Here is a 20,000-nt window from a genome sequence, read left to right on the forward strand (position 1 = left end):
TTACATAGAGGAGTAACATTACCAGTTATCCAACAAGTGCTAAAAGCTCCTCTTATTGCTAACTTGCACAAAATAACAGATAACTTTAGAGCTAATAAATCTGCTGTCTTTATAAAAAACAAAGGAAAAATGCCATTTGGGTCTACACCTCCATAAGCATCAAGGTCCATCAACAGAGCTTTAATCTCACGAGATCGAAAAGCTTAACTAGTTAGTTTAGCCTCAGGAAAACAGGAATGAGGAAGTTCAAGTTTTTCATTACTCTGTTTACTGTCAAAAACATCAGCCAAAAGGGTTGCCTTTTCCTTTGGACAGTGAGTGACTGAGCCATCTGGTTTAAGTAAAGGAGGAACTGTTGCATCTACACCAAAGAGTGCAGATTTAAGGGTAGACCACCATTTATGTTCCTGAGTTGTACCAGAAAGGGTTTCTTTTATGGTCATATTGTACTCCTTTTCAGTTGAGGCATAAACTCTCTGAGCAAAAGCTCGAAGCTGAGTATAGTTGTTCCAGGTCAAATCTGATCTGTTACCCTTCCAAAGATGATAGGCCTCCTGCTTCTCCAAATAAGCACGTCTACATACAATCATCATTGAACCACGGTTTGTCGTTCACATGGTACCTTAGCACACGAGAAGGGATACGCCTATCAATTATGTTGACTAGATTCTCATTCAAAGGGACAACAGGATCTAAACTACTATATAAATTTTACGAGAATATGATATATAAGGGACAGGCTGCTCAGTCTTCACTATTAATGAAATTAAGGCATGATCAGATGTCCCGACTGGAGAACCAACCTTACTAGTTTAACGCCAGGGGAGTCAGTGTATACGAGGTCCAAGCAATTACCAGACCTGTGAGTAGCTTCATTTATGATTTGTTTGCAGCCTGATTCAGAGGCAAAGTCTAAAGCTCTTAAGCCATGGCGATCGGTAGGACAGATAGAACTTAACCACTCCCTATGGTGAGCATTAAAATCACCAACAAAGACAAAAGAAGCCTTTCTATCATCTTCTTGTATCTTAGCCATAATGGTAAGAAGACAATCGAAGATAGAATCATCCATGTCTGGATTCTGGTAGATCGAACACAAATAAAAGTTGTTATGCCTGCCACAAACTTTTATTACCTGAATCTCATGACATCCACATTGATAGCAGGACTTATGAGAAGCAGGGTACTCGGTCCTAATATACACCGCTATTCCCCTGGCCCTAGGGATGGCATCACGTTTCAACATTATTGGCTTCTTAAAACCAGTTATAAGAAGCTCAGATGAGTGCCTCATATTAGAAACCAAAGTTTCTGAGCACAAAAGAATATCATACTGTCTGGACGCAACTATAAGGTCTTGGATATTTGCATGAAGACCACGAATATTGCAAAACAGAAGACGACATTGACGAAATCTAGGAGACGTACTGGTCCCGGATTTCGCTCAATGTCTCCAGACAGCATAAGAATTAATAGAAATAAAAAAAGAGACATCATACTTAAAAACTAGATTAACAAGAATTATAACAAAAACAATATGTCCAGAATTATAAATAAAGTGATTGATGATACCCATAGACTAGTAAAAAGTCGGAAAAACTGGTCAACATGGAGGAGCCGATACACCATGCAAGGCTAAATACCCTCCAGGATAGCCACTTCAACTGAAGGGAGGACAGTAAGGATGGTTTTGAGAAGAAAAAGAATCAGAAAAAGGAAAAGACAACCTCTTGATAAACCACCAGGCATCCATGGCCCTTCTATTAAGCCTGCCCAACACACCATTTCAAAAAAACAAGAGGAAGAAAAAAAAATAATAATAAGATAGAATAGTAAGCCCGAGTGTACCCTCAAGCAAGAGAACTCCAACCCAAGACAGTGGAAGACCATGGTACAGAGGCTATGGCACTACCTAAGACTAGAGAACAATGGTTTAATTTTGGAGTGTCCTTCTCCTAGAAGAGCTGCTTACCATAGCTAAAGAGTCTCTTCTACCCATACCAAGAGGAAAGTATACTGAACAAATTGCCGTACAGTATGTATGTATGTCTATTTATATGATTGTGATGGCCGATGTGATAACGTCCCTGACTGGTGAACGCCAGACTGGGGTTCGAGTCCCGCTCAAACTCGATAGTTTCTTTGGTCGTTGCAACCTCACCATCCTTGTGAGCTAAGGATGGGGGTTTTGGGGGAGCCTATAGGTCTATCTGCTGAGTCATCAGCAGCCATTGTCTGGTCTTCCTTGGTCGTAGCTTGGGTGGAGAGGGGGCCTGGGCGCTGATCATATGGATATATGGTCAGTCTCTAAGGCAATGTCCTGCTTGATAGGGCAATGTCACTATCTCTTACCGCTGCCATTCATGAGCGGTCTTTAAACCTTTAAACCACAGTGGAATATTCCACTTATCTAGAGAATCATGTGTGTGTATATGTACATACGTATGTATGAACATATATCACAAGCACACGTGATTTTAATTAATGTAAATATTACCCACGAATGGCATTTAATACCGAATTCTATCTTGGGAATATATATCCACTTGGACATACGTATGTATGTCAATTTATATGTACATGCATATAAATGAAAATCCAATTTAAACTTCATTTGATTGCTAATGCTTTGATGAGATTCTATTGTTAACGTTATTCACATTCATTCTTTTTATCATTCTTATAATGCATTGTTGAATTGTATAACGAACTGTAAAAATGTCCCATTTATAATACCACCCAAAACAATCTTATAATATACTCAAGACGAATCTCATGCGAATACACCACTATTTTCATGTATGTGAATTTATATTTATATACAATAATTCATTCATCTACAAGTACATACAAGCTACTGAGAGAGAGAGAGAGAGAGAGAGAGAGAGAGAGAGAGAGAGAGAGAGAGAGAGAGAGAGAGAGAGAGAGAGAGAGAGAGCAAAATTTAATTAGATATTTCATCCTATCCCACAGATCTCAAGAATGGTGGAATCATTGTCGAAAAAGATGGAATTTTCTCTTCTGGGATTTGTCTGCGTGGGAAGGTCCTGCGTCACTACGGTAAGAAAAATTCTATACGCACACACTAAGTAATCAAATGTATATATATATATATATATATATATATATATATATATATATATATGTATGTATGTGTGTGTATATATATGCATATATGTATGTACATATACATACATATATATATATATATATATATATATACATATATATATATATATATATATGTATATGCATATGTATATATATATATATATATATATATATATATATATATATGTATATATGTATATGTACATATATATATATGTATATATATATGCATATATATATATATGTGTGTGTATATATATGTGTGTGTATATATATACACACACACACACATATATATATATATATATATATATATATATATATATATATATACTGTATATATATGTGTATATATATGTGTGTATATGCATGTGTATATATATATATATATATATATATATATATATATATATATATATATATATATATATATATATATATATAAAATCAGCAGGAGCAACAAAGGCATCAGCCTTTGCTAATCCACTGCAAGACATGTCCTTCCACTTGCGTTTGTTTAAGATCTTTCTATGCCAGTCTATACTCGCAAATTTTCTTAGCTCATCAATCCATTGCCTTCTCTTCCTTCCCCTACTTCCCCTATACCATTAACACTCGTCATGAATAACCACGCGTTGCAAACTCACTAGTAAGATATCACGGTGGAGATGGGTTGATATCAAGTCTAGGAACATATTCTTAAATTCGACAGGAATATGTGCCGTGGACTTGTCATAAACTTACATGGAGATGATTTGTTATTGCTCTCTGATGATCGATTGGCCACACAAACACAGTTCTTCCCTGAAATACTTGATTATATATGCTGAATTGTTGCATACCAATTGTTGATATGGTATCTTAAGAAATAAATCGTTACTGGACTCGTGAATTTTGCATGAGTAAGGTTTTTCAGTCTGAACAAAATTTACAAACTATTCCAAAATTCATTATTTTAGCCAATAACTTTTCAACAAATGGGTCCATACAACGTAATCATAATTTGGAATCATTGCCGAAAATATTAGGACATCGATAAATTGATATTAAATTACTTTCAAACAAAATGTCTCCTACCCCGTAAACAGTTCTAAAACCTACTCTGTAATACCCCACACTTTACGCCTTGAGAGAGAGAGAGAGAGAGAGAGAGAGAGAGAGAGAGAGAGAGAGAGAGAGAGAGAGAGAGAGAGAGGACTCCTAGCTTGTGTTTAAGAGAGATTTTTCAGTCGGGACACAACAATACATTGTCAAACTAAATATCGATAATTTTTGTCATCAAGTTGTTCAAGAAAAGGGTAATGTTGAGGATAAATTTTCTGTTTTTCTTATTTGCTTTGCTTTTGCCAAATCCAGAGAAACAAAAGAGAGAGAGAGAGAGAGAGAGAGAGAGAGAGAGAGAGAGAGAGAGAGAGAGAGAGCCACCGACCGAGAGGTAGTTAGTGTAATAATTGTTTGTAGTGGGAAAGACTGTTGGTATAATCGAGGTTTGTTTACTTTTTTATAGCCAGGTTAAGGCGGTAGTGAATGCCTTGGGCGAATGCTTTTTCTCTTTGACTGCATCAGGAGTCAATTGTGTCTCGAATGCTGGGTTATCTCTTACTCTTTTATTCATCGACTAGCTTGGAAGTGATTTTTTATAGGAGTAAGTACAGTGTTTTTATTTATCTGTGCTAGGCGCGATTGTGAATGATAGAAAGTTTATTATTTATCTTTGATTATTGTGCGATAGTTTAGTTAGCTAGGAGTGTTCGTGATTTTTTTTTATTGCAGGCCGTAATTCCTCATTTGGAGTTTTTGTTTGTCTCTGGACTATTGGTTGGCTTCCGCATATTTATAGATAGATTGCTGATAACCTTGTTCGTACTTTAATTATTTGGATATAGATTGCTCTTGGAGAATGCTTTTAACTGTTGATAGCCAGGCATGATATAAGTTCCGGATGATGATGATGACGACACTGGTTAGGCCTGGGCATGGAGATAGGCTATTCTGATAATATAAGGAGTTTTGGTGATTGCACAGTCGAATTGGCTCTAGGCGAATACTGTTTGCCACGAAGTTGTGGCATGGGCTAAAAGGACTGTTGCCCGTGTGAGGACGACGGTGACCACACTCAAACATATATATTAAATATTTAAGAGTTTTCGCTTATGTTTTAGTGGTAAGTTGATTATGTTTTGCTTGGTTATGGAACATGGTTGGCGTTTTAGTGTTAAGTGATTTATTTTAGTCTTAAGTGTTTAATGTGTGGGAACTATAGGTGTTGAGTTTCGTGAAAAGGCATTGTTTTTCTTATTATTGCTGAGTTCTTTGTACCTATACTCACCGTTATATATATATATATATATATATATATATATATATATATATATATATATGTGTGTGTGTGTGTGTGTGTGTATATGTGTATATATATATGTATATATATATATATATATATATATATATATATATATATATATATATATATATATATATATATCGAGGTCTGTTATGGTTAATTTTGTCCGTTTTAGTGTTAAGTATATGATTAGTGATTTTTTTTTGTGGTTGTTCGTAAGAAATAGTTTTAAGGTTATGTTTCGTTTGACTGTTCCCTCTATTCGGTAGTCCAGTTGATGTAAAAGTAAGGGGAAAGTTTGTGTTGTGGGAATTTTGTCTGTTAGTGATTTAAAGGTGCGGGGCTCCTTGCAACATCCCGTTACAGTATAGCAAATAACACAACAAATATACAATTTAATTATAAGTTAGAATCATTATAATGATGGAATTAGGAACGTATGAAGTTATATTGAATTATCATTCATATATAATTGTTCGTGCTTCCCCTACGAGCACACCTCTTATAGCTCTAACAAGTATATACTACCCCAGGCCACCGTCGACCCCCCCCCCCCCCCGCCAGTCTACCCTCCCCTAACAACCAAACTCTTCTACACCTGAAATTCGGGAATTTATAGATATTGAGGGTGACAATGGGAGACCGGAGATGACGGGACATTTGTATTTGACTGTACACAGTGCTATAGCTAGAGAACTATATTGAAGGGGGAGGGGGAGGGTGAATGAGGCAAGGTTACATCAGCAAAACCGAACTGGTGTCAACTAAGTCTAAATTAGTTGAAACAAGAAGAAACAATAACACGGGTGAAAACTTAAATTTTTATTATCACTTTAATTAGTCTGTTCCTGCAAACTTTAAACACCTGCAGTTAAATGATGAAACATTGATATACCAATATACTTAAAACGAACAGTCAAACTTGTAATACAGTGACTTGCAAAAAATCTCATGTGTCTTTATTTCAACCTTTAAGTATAATGAACGGGTTTGTTAATCTTAAAGTTCTTATCTTACGATCCCCAATTCTAATATGATAATTAGCGCTCAATATACGATTACACCCTAATGTTCTGAACAGGATACGCGATGTATGGCATCTCAAAATAAACATTTTCAATACATAGATTTCTGAATAATGAAACCTTTCATTCTATTATATGTCTGAACAATGCATGGCTCAGCAATCAGCTCTGGCAAATCACACTTTCAATATATTTATAGGCTGAAGGCCTGTCAAGTCGCTACTCAGGTTGTTCGCGTTTTTTAGTTCTTGGTGTGAATACTTCAACTTTTTCCTAACTTCTCCGTTAGTTTTCTAATAAGATAAATTTACATAGCATATGCCGCAAGTATCTATATACATAAATATGATACTTTTACAATAGATGTTTTACATTACTTTTTATACTTATATTGTATAGCGTTTGTTTTATACATCACATTATATTGGAGCAAATGCTTTTTTGTTGACCAGGCGGACATGAGTCTTTTTATAGTTTATATATGACATATTTGTTTTTGATGTTGTTAATAGTTTATATATGACATATCTGTTTTGACGTTGTTGCCTTTTTTAGAATGATTTATTGTTAATTTGTTCTCTTCATTTATTTATTTCCTTATTTCCTTTCCTCACTGGGCTATTTTTCCCTATTGGGGCCCTTGGGCTTATAGCATCTTGCTTTTCCAACTAGGGTTGTAGCTTGGATAGTAATAATAATAATAATAATAATAATAATGACTGTTTACAGGAAGACTACAACAAAATCAAGCCTTAATTTTTCATTTATTTCAATTGCTTTAAACCTACAAAGAACACTAATTTTCTCCTTTTCCTTTAATGGCACAGTAAGGTTGTTGAATATTTTCAACATATTGGCTGGTAAAATGTTTCGCTACATCGTATGATTTGAATAAGACCCACTTGGTGGATTATATTTTATGTCTTTCTGAAGCAAAGACATTGTCATCCTTGCTATATCATACACGATTTATATGTTCAATGACAAAAAAAAACATTTGATGTATTTACCTGTTTCTTGGTTTTACCTGTGAAATATATCATCAAACTTTTTATAGGTTCTGCTTTTATTTTACATACTTTTAAAATTAAGTTTTGAAACCACTCCCAGATGGGTTTAACATACATACAAAAATAAACATGTAAAGGATTTCCTACTTCCATAAACTTATCACAGAAATGATCATCTCTTATATTCAGTACTCTAAGCCTTTCTTTTGTGGCTGATCATTCATATAAATATATGTACATCAAACTTCTCTGGTACGATTTAACATATTTACACAATAGATTATTTTATAAAGTAGTCCAGTTAAGAGCGGATATCTCTCCAATACAATAGTCATATGTTCTGGTATTAAAGACAAATAAATGATTTTGCTTTTAACGTGCGGAAAGTTCGGCATTTTCATCAATTTCTTTTGGGTATCAACAATATATTATTGCAGGAAGGAGTAGCTGTGCAAGATGCATCATGCAAACCGTCTAAGGGAAACATATGACTTATTCTGATACTTGTAAAATAAAAGGCTAACTGACTTTCATGGTTGCTACCCTTAAATACACATTGAGTATATCTATGCCTGCTATTGCTTTTGAAGATAAGTGGATTCTCTCTTAATTGGCTGATAAGTTCCACATCACAGGGACGGAAATATCTCTTGTTCTACTGTTTTTTTCTGTATTCTTCACCAATGGAAACACGTGACACATGTAGGCTACCACATTTCACTTAAGATTAAGGAATCAATAATGATGGGTTTTGTATAAAGAGACAAAATCCAATTTGAAAGCATGTTTACTTTTACCTAAATTTTTCTAATTATGTCATGGTAGCTTCCCTTAACCATTTCTTCATAAACATTGCATAAAATAAACCCTAAAACACTACATTTGTTCTTATGTTGCAACCATTTAACTGGCCTTTCAATTCGATGCTTCTAGTTTCCTAGTCCCCTAACATGAGTTTTATCACGATTTAGCTCTCATTTGCTTAAATTGTTCTACGGTATGAAACCCATCCTGTATGCTCTCAGTTGATCTAACAAACACGGAACTGTCATCCACAAACCATACGACAGAACACGTATATGCATTTTTGAGTTCTGCGAGTCGAATACTTTAATTTTGTTTCATAATTCTATACAGTGATTTCTGGAACAAGACATAAGCCATCATTGTCATACGACACTCTAGCGTTTCGATCGTTCAACAGGAAAATAGTCGCTAACGATTCAATTTATACAAACTGCGTTTTGGCTTCCATCATTCGTGATATAGTCTTAAACATAAAAATCTAGATTTACCCTGTCAAAGGCCTTGCTTTAGTCCACATTGACATAATATATGATATCTCTGATTAGTGAATTACAGTTTATTATTGATCATCCTTTCACCGAACAAAATTGCTTCTCAGATACAACTTTATGTAAAAAAAAGAAAAAAAAAATACCATTATCCTTGCCAGTATTCTTGAAATACAGTTACAGTACAATCAGTATTTGGCGATGTAATAGACCTCCAGTTTTTCAAATAGATCATGCCCCGACCTTGGTAAAAAAAAGTTTTCTAATACATTTCATTTGACTCTGTCCTAATTGAAAGTTTACGTCTAAAGCAGTCTTTATCACTTCCGTAAACTCTGGCTTGACGATATTCCATGATTTTAAGTAAAATTATAACGCGGAAGGGCATCATCTCCCGGTGTTCTACCTTTGTTCACAGGTTTCAAAGCGTTTAAAGCCTCTTTTGCAGTTACAATAGTACATAAAAGCTTCGTTGTCTTCCTCGTTTATGGTGCTGTCAATAGACATAAGAAAATGGTCTTGTAACCTCGAGTCTTTATCTACCTTTGACAATAGAGTTTCATAATTCTTTAAACGATAAGCCATGGCATCAGTGACTGTTACGCAGAGTTGCAGCAATCTCTTATATTTTTCCTCTGGATTTCCCTTTCCCTAAGGAATAAACAGACAGTCGAACCACACATAACCTTTGTTCTGTTTTAGCTTGATATCTAAGCCTTCGCTTATCTAATATCTTATAGATTTAATTCAGTCTTTAATAACATTTCTTTGTTCAAAATCAATATTACTGATCGATCCCTGGATGGCTAACAATTCTAAATTGCTATTTAAAAAGTTTAAAGTGCCATATTTCTCCTGGCTAGCTTATTCTAACGATTTTTTTGTTCATTTCGGCGTTGCAAAGATTTCCCAGTACTTACGAGATTGGGAGATTTTGTATTTATTCCCTTTTCAAATAATCCCACAACCTCTTGAAGTTCTCATTAAAATCATCTTCATACAGTAATAATGAAGTATTTAGTTTCCAGTACCCAATCCCCATTCTAAATTGTCGAAAAAGTGGGTTAATACCATGATATGATCTATCATAGATATCAGAATATTCTGACGCTTGCTATACGGGTCAATTACGTATATACGGTCAATTCTGGAACTATAATCGGCTCAATGTTAAGTACTCGTGAGTAGATTGTGTTTTCAAAACAATACGACAAGGAAACAGACAGAATAGTGTGCCCAAGTGCACTCTCTAGCAAGAGAACTCTAACCCAATACAGTGGAAAACCATGGCACAGATGCTATGGCACTACCAAAGACTAGAGAACAATGGTTTGATTTTGAAGCATTCTTCTCCTAGAAGAGTTGTTTACCATGGCTAAAGACTCTCTTCTACCCTTACCGAGAGGAAAGTAGCCACTGAACAACTGCAATGCAGGAGTTAACCCCTTGAGCAAAGAAGAATTGTTTGGTAATCTCACTGTTCTCAGGTGTATGGGGACAGAGGAGAATGTGTATAGAATAGGCCAGACAATGCGGTGTATGTGTAAGCAAAGGAAAAATGAGCCGTAAGCTGAGAGAGGGATCCAATGTAGCACTGTCTGGCCAGTCAAAGGACCCAATAACTCCCTATTGGTAGTATCTCAACGGGTGGTTGGTGCCCTGACCAACCTACTACTCATAACGTATGTTCACTGATGACTAGACTTTCCTACATATTCATAAGGGTCATATTAATTAAGAGCTCCAGCAATACATCCAAAGATCCAGAAAAAGCTGAATAACGGAGCTCTGGAACTGCCATCCCTTGACCTTGATGGTTGGGTCGAAAGTCTCTCATCTCTGTTATTCGTGACCCGATCAATCATGAAACTTGGTATGTACTCTATGGGTCAGTATCATCGATCCTTTGGGAGTTTACTCAAAAAAAAAATCTGTCACTAATCAGTAATTAATCAAAATGTGACAGACAATAAAATTTCGGTAACTTAATCAGCGTTGGATCAGCATGAATTGCTGTTTGCACAATAGTTTCTAGAAGAGAGTACTTATTGATCACTGAATAGAAAGTTATGTCAGAACATTAATTATTAATTTATTAAGTAATTATTCATTTTCGAAGTACTCATTTAAAAAAGCCTACTTCTTAGATACTTAGTCGATCTGAAACTTGGTATGTGTATCTAGAAGGATACCCGCATCGAGGCTCTGAGCCTTGTTTTAGTTATTTTATTAATAATTAATTAAAAAAAAACAATCGACTCTCGAAGTTCCCAAAAAATGACCGTGTTTGGTGTCAAAACAGGAGGGACAGGAGATTAAAATGGTGCTATCTATTAACTGATTCTGATCTTTATCGATTAGTAAATAAATAATTCAATAAAAAACTGATTTTAAATGTTAACAGAAATCAGTCGTTTTTGGTGTCGAATAAAAGGGAAGAGACAGGAGAACACAACGGTGTAGTTTGATTGTGATTATTGATTAAGTTACGAGAGCAGTATTTTCAAAGTTGATGAAAATTCATCATGTTTGGTGTCGAAAGGAATGGAAGTAATAGAACAGGAATATACGAGTAACAGAACAGCTATTGCTGTCTTTAAGGCTTAATTAACCAAGCAATTTACAATATATTCTCTGGCGTTGCTGAAGTGATGAAGGAATTCATTAACATAAGTCCTTTTATAGTTTATATATGAAATACCTGTTTTAATGTTGTTAAGGATTTATTAAAAATTGTATTTTAATTGTTCATTACTTATGTCGTTTATTTATTTCCTTTTTTCCTTTACTCACTGGGCTATTTTTCCCTGTTGGAGCCCTTGGACTTATATCATCTTGCTTTTCCAACTAGGGTTGTAGCTTAGTTAGTGATAATAATAATAATAATAATAATAATAATAATAATAATAATAATAATAATAATAATAATAACTGGAATCAATGCACACAGATACCCGGTGAACCGGAACTATTCCCATCATGTTCATTTGAGCCATCAACCTGTAGAAGTCAATTCGAACTTGTTTTAATAAATGGGAGTATGAATGTCACATCAATAACGGTTAAATTCAGTTAAAATTGTGGTAAATTTATCAGGTACATGTTTGCTCATACTGACATAGCTCACAATAGGCCTCGCTCAAAATGACGTAATTGTGACTTCGCTCAATGTGTATAATTCTAATACACACAAAAAGCTCTCCACAGGATATTCCAAACCATGTTTAACTTGGTCTTTCATAGTATTTACGTTTTTATTATTTGATTTTACAGCGCATTACAATGATAGAAATTCATTCTTCTGGTCGAACATTTAAGTCTCGATACATTTCACCGAAGTTTTTCAGAAATGATTCCATTGTGCGTGTACATATTTTGCTTTTCATTTTCATGCACTCTACTAAACACTTAGCCGTTGTAATACTTCACTTAATTCTCCTAAGTTTCAATTATAAGTATTTTGTAATCAGACGACCAAGACTTATGTTATCATTGAGCTATTTCTCACATGCAAGTAACGTCAGTGAATTAAGTCTGTCATCGTCTATGAAAGATATGTGAAAGTTTGCAATCATTGACAATTTGCTGAAGCTCCTTTCATCTTTAACAACTGTGAATGAGATAGTCAAAAGCAGAGTGTGTGCTTGAAACGCTAAAGGAAACACATACACATACTTGCAAGCAAAACGGGAAACTTCTTCTGCAGAATTGGCAGTACAATAGTAGCAACTAAAAAAAAAAAAAATGAAAAAAAATCAGGTTCCACATGCGATGCATAAAAATCAAATTACTTATCAGGTGAACACAACTTACGAGCTTTCATATCAATTTCCAAATCACGTGTCACATTTGACTTTGTTGTAGACAGGATTTGTGTAAGGGTTTTTAGGGTTTGAATTGACGCCTAGAGATTGTCACTGTGCTGAGTGATGAGTGTGACGACACCCACTTTAATTCCTTGTTTCCAGAATTGATGAAGATTTACCAGTATGATTGCTAACAGTCAACAGTCATAATGTAGCCTTTCATATTCTGCAATTTTATATTTTTTATTTTCATCATGTAATAAACGAACTAGAGATCAAACATGAAGTTGAAATTTTTGGCCATTTTTTGGTCCCTAATGGTTCATTCCATCTTGGCTTGATATGCAAAAGTATGACGTTATAATCACCGCCACATAGACAGCTCAAAGTTGCAATGCACGCTTTTACATTTTCATGAATTTGGTGTGAGAAGTTATGTACAGTGAACTTTGAATTGCTAATTTATGTGCAAAAAAGTTAGAACTTCACCTTGGATTAAGTTAAGTGAGCCAAAACCTAAGATTTATCTTACCATTTGGTGTAGATATCATAGCTGAATGAATCATTGGTGCCACTCTCACTGAATGGCGTGATAAGGGAGGAATGATGGCCTCATCTCCTGCAGGAGTTCTAAGTTTTACCGCACAATATCAGAGGGAGCCACAATAGCACTGATACTTCAACACTAGAGTATGTAACATTATGGTTAGAAGATATCACCATTTACTACTAAAATTTGTCTTTCTAAATTTACTAGGCAAACAGAAATTACCAAAAACAAAACTCCCTTCAGAGCTGACCCGCTAAATGCCGCGGCGCAAAATGAATCGCTTCCGTGATTGTATCTACTGTATACTTCCTAGTTTTATAATTAATTCTTATAAGATTTCAGGTTGTTTGATAATTTAATCATAGATAAGACTTGTTTACCCACAAGGCTGGTTAGGTTTTTTTCTAACCCAGTTCAGAAGACTTGGCTCTTCCTGAGCTTGAAGCCCCCAGGTATAACACCTTAAATGAAAGTAATAGAGAGGATTTAGGCAAGTCCCAACCTTTTGTACATTCCGACTCCAAATGTGGACGTAGGTACCTTCTGTCTGAAATTATGACTCGTGATGGGATTGGTTATTGACTGAATTGATATATGCTTCACCCACTGCACTGCACTGTAAGGGAAGGGCAAGGGTTGCTTGGGGCTAAACAAGATCCACAGCAAGAACATTCTCTTTAGGCTGAGAATCTTGCAAGACCCTGACCACACAGGTGGGGTCTTCTACCCTTGGGGGCTATGACTGAACTGCCATGTGAAGCCCATTTGAAAGTTTGGTGAACCAATCTCTCTTGGGGAGTGAGAGGAGCATGCCCAAACCATCTCCATCAACCCCTCACCATGATCTCATCCACATATGGGACTCCAGTAATCTCTTATATTTTCATTTCTAATCCTGTCCTGCCATTTAACTCCCAATATTCTTCTGAGGGCTTTGTTCTCAAATCTACAAAGTCTACACTAGTAAACAATAATCTTCTTTGTCTGCATCTTTTCCCACTTTTATTTGGGGTCGATGTTTGTGGCCTGCGTTCTCCATCTAAGTCTGTCCCACACTTCATCACCGGTTAATCCCTTTGATACAGTCCATCCACCTACGCTTTGGTCTCCCTCTCCTTCTCGTTCCCTGTACCTCCATTTCCATCACACTCCTCCCAATATGCTGTTCATCTCTTCTCATGACGTGACCATACCACCTCAGTCTACTCATTACTAATGGGAAAATGTAAAATTTAATCAGGGTTTATATATATATATATATATATATATATATATATATATATATGTATGTATATATATATATATGTGTGTGTGTGTGTGTGTGTGTGTGAATTTAATGAAGCTTTGGGCTACTTTAGTCCCCTGAGGTGGACAGAAAGTTACTTAAGGGAAGCAGCGTTCTTATATGACTGGTAATGTAATAGATTAGTTGTGTGGTGTTTTACGAAACAAATTGCTTTGATTTATTAAATTCAAAATAAAATAGTTTCCTATTTATTGTTGTCATTATTATTATTGTTATTATTATCATTATTATTATTATTATTATTATTATTATTATTGTTGTTGTTTTTGTTGTTGTTTTTATTAGAATGATGATGATGATGATTATTATTATTATTATTATTATTATTATTATTATTATTATTGTTGTTGTTGTTATTACTAGCTAAGTATATTATTATTATTATTATTATTATTATTATTATTATTATTATTATTATTATTATTAGCTAAGCTACAAGCCTTGTTGGGAAAACAGGATGCTAAAAGCCCAAGGACTCCAACAGGGAAAATATCCCAGTGAGGAAAGAAATTATAGAAACAGATAGAGTAGTGTGCCCGAATGTACACTCAAGCAAGAGAACTCCAATCCAAAACTATGGTACAGTGGCTATGGCACTACCCAAGACTAGAGAACAATGGTTGGATTTTGGAATGTCCTCCTAGAAGAGCTGCTTATTATAGCTAAGAGTTTTTTTTAGTTAATCATTTTTTCAAAGGTATAAAAAGTCTTTTGACTCCTGATTATTTATCTTTTCCATTAATTAAGTGAGAAATAAAAACACGAAAAAGTTATATCAACCTAAATCAATACTTCTGCTCCACGAAGATTTCTTCTCATGTGAACATAAGGGTTGGAACTGGCTCTTTAGATAGAAGAAACTGAGGTTCTTCTAGTTTGTACCTGTTCATCAAAGAACATAACATACTAGAGGAACCTCAACTTCTTCTATCTACAGAACCATGACCAACCCTTATGTTCACACTAGAAAGAGTTTGTATCTCTTCATCGAGGAACATAGAATACTAAAAGAACCTCGGCCTCTTCTATCTACTTAGCCAGTACCTTCTAGTATACTATGTTCCTTGATGAAGAGGTACAAACTCCTTCTCATGTGAAACGTAAATGTTCGTACTGGCTTTGTAAATAGAAGAAGCTGAGGTTCTTCTATTATGCCATGTTTCTTGATTAGTTTGTACCTCTTCATCAAGGAACATAGCATACTAGAAGAACCTTAGCTTCTATCTACAGGGCCAATACCAACCCTTATGTTCACATGACAAAGAGTTTATACCTCGTCATCAAGGAACATAGCATACTAGGAGAACCTCAGCTTCTTTTATCTACAGAGCCAATCCAACACTTATGCTTAAATGACAAAAAATTTATACCTCTTTACCAAGGAACATAGCATACTAGAAGAACCTCAGCTTCTTTTATCTACAGAGCTAGTACCAATCCTTATGTTCACATGACAAAGAGTTTATACCTCTTCATCAAGGAACATAGAATACTAAAAGAACCTCAGCCTCTTCTATCTATTTAGCCAGTACCTTCTAGTATGCTATGTTCCTTGATGAAGAGGTACAAACTCCTTTTCATGGCTCTGTAGATAGAAGAAGCTGAGGTTCTTCTAGTATGCTATGTTTCTTGAGGCGTTTGTGCCTCTTCATCAAGGAACATAGCATAGTAGAAGAACCTTAACTTCTTCTATTTACAGAGCCAGTACCAACCCTTATGTTCACATGACAAAATTTATACCTCTTCATCAAGGAACATAGCATATAAGAAGAACCTTAGCTTCTTTTATCTACAGAGCTAGTACCAACCCTTATGTTCTCGTGACAAAGAGTTTATACCTCTTCATCAAGGAACATAGCATATTAGAAGACCCTCAGCTTATTTTATCCTTCTTTCATTCCCATGTAGTTTTTTTTAGATTTTTTTTTCTAATTTTTTTTTACGTAATCTTAGGAGGAATTCTCTCATTCACATCTATTATATACTTGGCCATCTTCTCCAATCATACCTCACTCATGAAATGTACTTTTGAATCCAACAAAATTTCTTTAGGCACCCTTTGAGGATATGACTGCATACTAGAAAAAGCTAAGCTTTTCCCCTCTGCAGGGTCAGTCTTCTTGATTATTCCAACAGAGCAACCATAAGGTTGACATCTGGAAGAATAGATCTAGAAATCCGACTATTTGTTCACATGACAAAGGCTTGTACCACTCCATCATGGAACCGTTGCATACTAGAAGAAGCTCATCTTTTTCCCTCTGCAGTGCACATCCTCTAGGTTACTCCAACAGAATTGTTTCTTAGTTGTATACATTTAGATTTTGCTTTTTTATTTCTTCTATTGAACAAAATCCTTTATACTCTTCAAAGTTCTCTTCTTTGATAACCTCTTGTAAGATATTTCTAATCTTAGCTTTTTGTTTGCATCCCATTACCTTTACCTTTATAATTTCTTCATAATCATCACTATTACTAGCAGAATCTCCTTGTGTGCCTAAGCTATTTGCTTCTTGGTAGTCTTGAAGTTCCTTTTCAATGTTCTCACTTTTCCTTTTAAGATTCTCTCTCAAGTCTGGAGATTGCCCGAGAAGATGGCCTTCATTTTCTGTGTTTTCTTGTAACATATTTTCAAAATAATCAATAAGGTTTTCTAATATTTGGCTTTTTATTGCCTTATAATATTAATTTTTCTTTTCCATTTTGTCTCCTTTCAATGCGTTTTCATATAGTTCAGTAAGATCATGAACTAGGCCTGTTTTCTCAGGCGCCATTTCCTCTTGTACTACTTTTCTTATCTGGGCTAAGGCCTTATCTTTAGTGGTCTTCCTAAGATGGTTTCTGAAGTCCCGAGGTTGTCCACGAAGATCGCCTTCTTTTAAGTTTCCTTGTATGACATTTTCAAAATTCTGGATATACCTCTTTACATTACCTTTTTCTATTACTTCATGAATAACCTTCTTTATCTTTTCTATTTTCTCATCTTTCAGAGCCTCTTCCCATAGTTGAACAAGAGCATATACTAAGCCTCTCTTTTCTGGAAAGACCTCCTCCATTGCAATTCGTCTATTCTTTAAAAAGGCTCTATCTTTTGCTTTCCTCCTAAGATCAGTTGTTTGTTTCCGTCCCATTACCTTTATCTTTATCATTTCTTCATAATCATCACTATTACTATCAGAATCTCCTTGTGTTCCTGAGCTATTTGCTTCTTGATAGTCTTGAAGTTCCTTTTCAATCTTCTCACTTTTCCAGAGGTTTTCATTTTGTTCTTCTGATAATTCCTCGTGTATTATTTGTGTTATCCTTGCCAAAGCAATATCCTTAGCTTTCCTATTCAGATTTTTTCTCAAGTCAGCAGATTGTCCACGAAGATCGCCTTCTTCCTTTTTGTTTCCTCGTATAATATTTTCAAAAAGATGGCCTTCTTCCCTAATATTTCCTCGTATGATATTTTCAAAATACTGGATATGCCTTTCTACGATGCCTTCTTCTATTTCTTCAAGTTTAACCTTCTTTTTTTCATCTTTCAGAGCCTCTTCCCTTAGTTGAACAGGAGCATATACTATGTCCTTTTTTTTGTTGTGATATTTCATCCTGTGCAATTTGTCTGATTCTCACGAAGGCTACATCTTTTGCTTTCCTCCTAAGATGCTTTCTCTCGTCCTGAGATTTTCCTTCAAGATCATCTTTTTTATCCCTATTTCTATTGTGCTCTGCGTCATTTCTAATAATTTCTTCATATTTCATAACATGATACTTTAACCTTTCTTTTGTTTTCTAGTGAAGGACTTCTTTTTTGAATTCCTACAATTGTAGCTAAGGCCACTTGTTTGGCCTCCCTCTTTGCATTCCTTTTGATTCCAAGACAATCCAGTTTGCTATTCCTTGTCTGTTTTGCATCGCCTTTAATCCTTCCTTCATATTCCAGAACAAGTTTCCTCACTTTTCCTTTGTTTTCAAGTGAAGGAATTAATTCTTGCTCCCCCATTTTTCGAGTTTTTTTCAAGTTTCCTATCCATATCATTAACGGTTCTTAAATGTGATTTGTCAGTCTGTCGTTTAATCCTGGAGATAATTTCTTTTTCATTTTTGGACCTTTCAATTTCTTGAATTCGTACAATTCTAGCTAAGGCCACTTCTTTGGCCTCCCTTATTGGATTCCTTCTGATTCCAAGACAATCCAGTTTGCTATTCCTTGTCTGTTTTGCATCGCCTTTAATCTTTTCTTCATATTGCAGAACAAGTTTTCTCACTTTTCCTTTGTTTTCAAGTGAAGGACTTCTTTCTTGCTCGGCCATTTTTTGCATTTTTTTCAAATTTCTCAACCAGATCATTACCAATTCCTGGTCGTGGGTTTTCACTCTTTTGTTTAATCAAAGAGACCCTGTTTCGTTCCATAGCGGAACTATAACGGCATACACAATTGATTCCCGAATAACCAATATTGTCCTGATTACTAATTATAAATCCATTAATAACTTTGGTATTCAAAGCTACTCCACAATAACAACAACACATTTTGTTAAAATTCTCCATTTCTGTTAATACCTTTCCTTCATCTTATTTGGCCTATTTTGAAAAAAAAGGTAACTTGATCTGGAGACACTCAGGGAGACTCCGAGAAGTCTTCAAAACTAAACACGGATCACGGAGCCCAGTATGTCTTCGGAGAATCTGAGAAAGTCTTCAAAACAAAACACAGATATCTGAGCTAGATTCGCGATCAGACGAAAGAATTATTTTGTTAATTTTTCATGATTTCTATTTTGAATACCACGAAATCGACAGATATAACAAAACTTTTTTAAGCCTATGTCTACTACAATCGGCTTCTAAAATCATTTACAATAGGATAACAAAGGAGAAGTAAAGACTATTTTCTAAAATTAGGATTTTATTCATTAGAGCTACATTGAACATATCAATCAGTTGAATATAAAGGGTAGTACAATAAGAATTTCAATACAAAATCGAAATATTTGTGAAGAATTTTAGATATTTCGAAATTCAGAAATTCATTATTTCATAGATGACTCTGAAGACTTAGAGAATCTTCCACGGAGTCTTCAGAAGACCACAAGATCTGCTAAATCCGCCCCAGACAACGTCACCTTTCCATTCGGGTTTCAGTCTTCCTTGGATTCTCGACGCTTTTCAATCTTCCTCAAGTCTTCCAGTTTCCTTCCTGATCGTCAATTGTCATCGTTGCGGAATTGTTTTCGACCTCTCATTGGACGTGTTTTTCCCTCCTCTTCCTGAATCCTTTCAGGAGTGGCGTTCTTGAGAATTTTGACTCTTCAGTCGCGTTGAAGATGAAGCTCTCCAAAGAGCTCTCGAAGACGACCATCGAAGGAAAGCAGAAGCCGCAGTCGGTCTGAACTCGTTTTTTCTATAGTGGCTAAATTCGTCTGCAACGCTTCGAACGGATTCCAGTTCAATATAAAGGGTAGCTCTATAGAAATTTCGATAATTAAAAAAACATCCGAACATTTGTGAAAAAAAAAAAAAATTAAGCATCTGGAAATTTACAAAAGAAATATTTCGATAAATAAT

The 20,000-nt window shown here is 35.1% G+C and overlaps 1 protein-coding gene across 1 annotated transcript in view; it reads left to right on the top strand.

Annotated features, from left to right (window-relative positions):
* The window catches only part of LOC137623690 (uncharacterized), an 89,481-nt gene that overhangs the window by 12,172 nt on the left and 57,309 nt on the right, over positions 1-20,000 (top strand). Inside the window, exon 3 of the mRNA XM_068354519.1 lies at positions 2,974-3,060. Coding sequence (XP_068210620.1) covers positions 2,974-3,060 — 87 coding nt within the window. The remainder of the gene's footprint in view (positions 1-2,973; positions 3,061-20,000) is intronic.

Source organism: Palaemon carinicauda, chromosome 30 (assembly GCF_036898095.1).
Source record: "Palaemon carinicauda isolate YSFRI2023 chromosome 30, ASM3689809v2, whole genome shotgun sequence".
Classification (NCBI taxonomy): domain Eukaryota; kingdom Metazoa; phylum Arthropoda; class Malacostraca; order Decapoda; family Palaemonidae; genus Palaemon; species Palaemon carinicauda.